Source organism: Penicillium diatomitis (assembly GCF_028827545.1).
Source record: "Penicillium diatomitis strain IBT 30728 chromosome Unknown utg000001l_segment0_segment0, whole genome shotgun sequence".
NCBI lineage: Eukaryota > Fungi > Ascomycota > Eurotiomycetes > Eurotiales > Aspergillaceae > Penicillium > Penicillium diatomitis.
The window spans coordinates 2,630,283-2,637,107 of record NW_026623173.1 but is presented as its reverse complement, the minus strand read 5'-3'; the positions used below and the strand labels follow the sequence as shown (position 1 = coordinate 2,637,107).

Here is a 6,825-nt window from a genome sequence, read left to right as displayed (position 1 = left end):
GAATCTCGTCTTAGCTCAGGGTCCATCCTTCCTGGGTGGCCCTTAGATGCTGGGGCCGAACCTCGTTGCCTTAGGTTGCCCGTAACTGCTGTGGCCTTGCGTTGTCGTGCCGGCTCTTGCACTCACGCGCCCGGTGTCCTGGCTTGCCGCAATTGAAGCACAGGTTGTTGTCCTTTCTTCTTTTCTGTTCTTCTGCGGGGAGTCTCGCTGCATCGAGCTCCATAGGTCGTGGTCCGTAGGGGTCGCTGTACGACTCCCTCGGTTGGTGTCGTTACTGCCCTCGCCTGCCCTCGTAGCGGCGGTATTGGTGTGGTGCCGGTCATCGGCTACCTCCCTGTCGGAGTTCTCGTCGTTGGAGCTTCCTTTTATAGAGTCGGTTGTCGAACTTGACCGCGAGCTCAATTATCTTGTGGAGCTCGTCTGGTCTGTCGACCCTTATAAGCTCGTCCTTCACATCTTCCTTGAGGCCACGCTCAAAGAGCCAGATGTAGGTGTCGTCGTCGAAGTCGAGGTGCGAGATGATTTGCTGGAATTCGGCGGCGTATACGCTAGCCGATCCAGTTTGTCGCAGTCGATTAAGTCGTCGTTCCGCGGTTCTCGCGGCATCGATATCCCCAAAGGTCTGTTCAAGTTTCTTTTTGAAGACCGTATAGGATACGAAGATTTCCTTGGTGACGTCTCCCTAATCCTTCTGGGGTTTCTCGTTGAATTCTCTGATGTACGGTTCAAACCATTCGAATGCTTGTCCGCGAAGATAGGTAGAAGCGTAGATGACTTTGTCGGCTTCCTCACCATAGTTAATGATGCGGAGTTGTATGTCCATCTGAGTCAAGAAGGCGCGAAGCTTAGTTCGCTCTCCTTGATAGAACTTAGGTTTGGGTGGTTTGACGGTGGTAACTCGCTGGCTCTGTGCTTGCACGAGTTGTTCCTGTAACTGGGAGATCATCTCCATAAGTTGCGCGTTGGTGGGTGGAGCAGGGTTCGACCTGCTCGAAACGTTGCTTGCGGTACTGTCGTTAGGTGCTATGATGACTATGCTTCACGGTTCAAAGACAGGGCGATTAATGTGTTACGCGGTGCCTGCTGGTTACTGTGAGTAGAGCTGCCCTAGGGTTATACTTGCCTAGTTCTACTGCGGATTCCCAGAGTATCTCGTAACCGTACCGTTGCTATGCTAAGCCTTATACGGACTCGGGTCCTATTGAGTATCTTACAGAACGTGCTAGTAGTACGCGCTAAGTAAGTCAGTCACTTAGTATAGGAAACTAAGTAAGCTCCCCTGCAACAAGTTAATAGTCAACTGGCTAGTCGGTTGACCAGTTCGTGAACAGACTTAGAGTATGGAGTTGGTTGGATGAGTCAACTGGTCAGTCACCGTGAACTAGTGAGTTCACTGACCAGTTGGTCAGCCGACTAGCGAGTTAGTATTAACTAGTGGGTTGGTTGGCTAGTTGATGGATATGGACTTAGGGAGTTGAGGAGGAGATTATATAATCGATGTTTACGTTTATAAGATCAGATATTTACCTACGCGTTATTAATAGAAGCCTTATATATATATATACGCTAGAGCCTAAGGATTATTTACCTTTCGGTTTACTTCTGTAGAGGAACCTTCTATCTAGGACTTTCTATAAGGATTCTGCCGCCTTACTATAGCCCCGCCTACGATAGATATTTAAGGTAGTACTTTATCTTCCTTATTTCTTCCTTTCCTTTTTCCCCTTTATCTTAGTTTTCTTCGTTATATAAGATATAGTTACTTTATCTTCCTTCTTCTATATATAGATTATCGTAGCTATACTATCTAGGAGTTATATAAAAACTAAGATCTTTAATATTCTTTTTATCTTTATACGATAGACTAGCGCTTACTATAAGTTATTAAGTCTTTATATATTACCTTTCCTTATTTTTCTCTTTTCCCTTTAAATAATCGATATAGTAGTACCTATTAATATAGTACGCCTAGATATTAATAAAGAACCCGGTTAGAGAGAGTCGCGTAGTATATATCGATAGAGTTTCTTAGCTAGACCTAACGATCTTCCCTATAAAGACTATAATATACGTTTTATTTAGGTTACGCCTTAGCTAGATAATCTACTCGAGTATTTACGCGATAGAAAACTTAGCCGTAAGAATTTTATCGACTTAGTACGCGACGAACCTAGGTTTATATTCGACTTAATACGGGATATATAGCGAGCGACGGTCGACTACTTATATTATCTCGATAACAAAGTAGAGGAATAATACGGATAGCTCGCTATAGCTACTGCTAAGATAGTTAAACTAATAAACTAGAAGATAATAAATAATAAGCTCCTCCGTAAGTCCGAGGAATATACCGATCTTAACGCTACTACTATTAAGCTTTTATAGATAATTCTCTAGTAGATCTATATCTCCGCTAATCGAATCGAAATAAGCTATCCTATACCTCCTACTAACTAACGCGAGTAGCGTAAAGCTACTATAGATACTACTATAATAGACTGTTCTAATTCTATATATACTATATATAAATTTAAGATTCCTAATCTATCTCTACTTACTAATAGAAAGGAAATAACTTAGGAAAACTAGAAGATCGTAATAAAGCGTAAGCTATATAGTATAGGACTAGATCTTACCGATCCCTTAGCTTTAGACTACGCTTACTCTCGATATAGATATATAGCCGAATAGAATATTAATTAATATATAATAGATATAGTCTCCGAGCGATACTAGAACTATAATAACCTCTTTAAGTACCTTAGATCTATCTTCGGCGACTATAATAAAGCTATACGCTCTAAATAGAATTTCTAGAACTTAGAGATATAGGATAGCTAGTTATTTAGCGACTTCCTATCTTAGTTCTCTTATCTCTTCGACGCTAGCGAACTTATTATAGGTAAGTACTAAAAGAAGTACGCTCTCTAGAACTACTTAACTCCCTAACTTCGGGAGATTATCGATATCGACTTAATCGATAAGCCCCTTATATCCTTTACCGAGTTTAGCTATAAGGTTAGAAAGAAGTATAACGCTCTTTACCTAAGTAGCTAGATCTCTACTTAGCGACGCGGCTAGACTACTAATAATAAAAGTACCGATCCGTCTAGAGTATCGAAGGCGCGTTTCTCTAAGAAGTCTAATAATAAAACTACTACTATAACTTCGGTATTATCTAGTACTATATCTCGCGAGATAAAGGTAATCCTAGTATCTAACGCTAAGAGTCTAGATAGGGAGACCCGTATCTACTATATAAAGAAAGGATAATACTTTAGATATAGATAGACCGGATATATATCTTCTAAGTATCCTAGTAAGGAATATACTACTTTAGTAGCTAAGATATTAGTATCTAACCCTAGTTATATAGAAGAGATCTCTAAATCCTTTAAGACGGGAAAAGCCTAAGCCTAGAATAAGTCTTTCTTCTAGATATAAGTATTACGAAAGTAGTTATATCTTTAGATTTATATATAGTATTAGGAAATAACGAATAATTTACTTTTCTAATTATACTTATATCTAATAGTTAGTTAACCTATATAACTACTTTACTTAATACTAGAGTAATATCCTATATAGCTATCGATAAAGGATTAGCTTATACTATCCGAGATATTTAGAATATTCTATAGATATCTTTATCCTAGTTAGTAAAGATAGAGGGATATAATAGGAAAGATAGAAATACTATTACCTATATAATCGTTCTAACTCTCTAGATCGACGGACGACGGTTTTATTAGATACTATTCCTTATTACTAGTTTAGGTTATTATTACGTAATTATCGGACGAGCCTAGTTTACGTATTATTAAGTATTATTAGATTATATAAATTACCGAATCTAGTAACCTACTAAAGTTACCCTAGTAGATAAGATAGCTAGGAAACTAACTCTAGAGATCCCCCTACCGGTATTAATACGTCTACGGGTTATAAATTAGAAATATTAGGTATATACTAAAGCCTATAACCGGGAAATAGAGCGACTAATCGAGTAGGAGCGGATCGATAGATCTCGGGTTACTTTAACTATATATAACGCCGAATATCGACTTCCTAAAGAGTTCTTAAGTAATTATATATAAGCTTATAAGGTATTTAGCTATATAATAGCCGAGGATAGAGAACCGGTAGTCCTAGCTTCTTAACCGTCTTATATAGAATTAAATACCGTATTTCTAAGTCCCGCTCGAGCTTTTATTAGTCGAGTAGAGTTTAAACGCTATATATAGATTAAGGATACCGAAGTATTTATTACTACTCTTAATAAGATCGATATAGTAATTATAGAACTAGCTCCTAGGAATAAAGTAGTTATAGAGAAGGAGTCTATTTAATAGTAAATTCCTAAGATATACTATAATCTATAGAAGTTCTTCTTATAATATAAGTCTAATATTCTACTACTATATTAGGGCCTATTCGACTATAAGATCCTTCTTAATAGAGAGTAGAGACTAGGCTATTATCCCCTCTATAAGATAAACTAGGAGAAGCTTAAAGTAGTTCGAAAGTATCTTTTCGAGAACTTATAAAAGGGCTTTATTATTCCGTTAAGGTACCCCTTTACTTCTCTAATCCTAATAGCGAAGAAGATAGATAGTAGACTACGCTTCTATATAGACTACCGACGACTAAACGCGGTTATAGAAAAAGATATCTATCTATTACTACTTATTAACGAGATAATAGACTAGTTAGCCCGCGTAAGACGCTTTACTAAACTCGATATATAATAGGAATTCTATTAACTTAGAATAGCGGTAGACTTAGAGGATCTAACGATATTTATAACTCGATATAGGACCTTTAAGTATAAGATTATACTATTTAGGTTATATAATAGACCTACCTCCTTCTAACGGTATATTAACTAGATACTTAGGAATCTCTTAGATATAGTTACTATTATATTTGTAGATAATATCCTAATCTTTAGTAAGGACCCCGAGAAGTACGTTAAATATATTCGGGCTATAATCTAACGATTATAAGCTATAGGACTTTAGGTAGTAATCTATAAGTATAAGTTCGACCGAACAGAGACTAAGTTCTTAGGTTTTATTATAGGAGTAGATAGAGTAAGGACTAACCCTAAGAAGATTAAGGCTATTTATAAGTAGTAAACTCCTATAATAGTTAAAGGAGTTTAGTCCTTTCTTAGGTTCTATAACTTCTATCGTTATTTTATTATTACCTATAGTTATATCGCGAAGCTACTCTACTAACTTATAAAAAAGGACTATATATTTATATAGAGTAAGGACTATATAAATATCTTCTAGTAACTAAAAACTACTCTTTCTTCGGCGTCTATCTTAGCGTACTACTATCCGGAGAGGGAGACAGGACTAGAAATAGATATCTTAAAGGATATTATCGCGGGAGTACTATCCTAGAAGTAGGATAGATTATAGTATCCTATTAGATTCTTCTCTAAGACTATATTACCTAGGAAGTAGAAGTAGGATATCTATAACCGGGAGATACTAATAATTATAGAGAGTATAGATAATTAGCGGGCTAAGCTATCAGGACTATAACGTAAAGAAAGATTCGAGGTCCTAACGGATTACCGGGTATTAGAGTACTTTATATTATCGAAACTTCTAAATACTTATTAAGCTTACTAGGGTTTAAAACTTTCCTAGTATTATTTTATTATCCGCTACTAACTAGGATAATAAAATACTCTTACGGATATATTATCCCGCTTCTAGGTTAAATAATAAGAGGAACTAGAGAGCTAGATATTACTACTAGAATCCTACTTAGACTTCTAGATTATAAATAAGTATAAGACCGTTCGAATTAACCGACTCTATATTAGTAGCGACTTAATTAAATAGTTACTCTTAGTAAACCGGGATAACCTAGAGCTAGAAGTATAGCGTTAGAAAGCCGAATAGGAGAATTCCTTAAGTAGATTTAACTTATAAGAAGGAGTACTAATCTGTAATAAGAAGCTTATAGTCCTAGTATATAGGTAGCTACGAATCTAGTTAATCTCCGAAGTCTATAATTAACTATTTTTAGTCTATCCGAGCGCTAAGAAGCTTTAGAAGTTCCTAGTAAGCTATTTTTAGTAGGAGACTCTTCGCTAGGATATTATTTAGTTTTTAGATAACTATATAATATATAAGTATACTAAAACCTAGCGAATAAAGACTCCGGGACTCCTAAATCTATTACTAGTACCGGATAGATCCTAGTAGTATATCTCTATAGACTTTATATACCTACTAAAAGACCGATATAGATATAATAACGCCTTAATAGTAGTCTATAGATTAATAAAGTAGATAGTTTATATACCCTTATTTAAGGATACTACGGCTAGGGATCTAGTAAAGTTATAGTTAATATACTATTATAGGTAGATAGGACTTCCGGACTTAATTATATCGGATAGAGGACTATAGTTTATTATATTATTCTAGAAGACCCTATATAAGTTAATAGGGATTAAGCGGAAGTTATCTACTCTATATTACCCTTAAATAGATAGATAGTTAGAAAATATAATCTAGTTACTATCTTAATAACTATATACCTTTATAGATAAGTTCACCGATAACTAGTCTAGCCTACTACTAATAATAGACTTTACTTAGGCGATTTTATCTTATAAGTCGACTAGGATCTTACTATACTATACTAAATATAGGTATAAGCTAAGAATAATAGTTAATTAGTAACTTAGTAGTAGTAGATAGGATCTCTATAGGCTAGACCGGGAGATAGCTCGAGACTAGATAGATAAAATTCGCTAAGTTTATAAGTTTATATAGGATAATATAGCTAAAGTATAGG

General features: G+C 35.9%; 1 protein-coding gene across 1 annotated transcript; it reads right to left on the bottom strand.

The window, feature by feature from the left end:
* Positions 1–319: 319 nt before the first annotated feature.
* N7539_000726 (uncharacterized protein) lies at positions 320–795 on the bottom strand (the record flags this gene model as incomplete). Its single annotated transcript, XM_056930330.1, has 2 exons — positions 320–682; positions 793–795. The coding sequence occupies 2 exons, from the start codon at positions 793–795 to the stop codon at positions 320–322; spliced, it is 366 nt and encodes a 121-aa protein (XP_056794623.1).
* Positions 796–6,825: the final 6,030 nt, after the last annotated feature.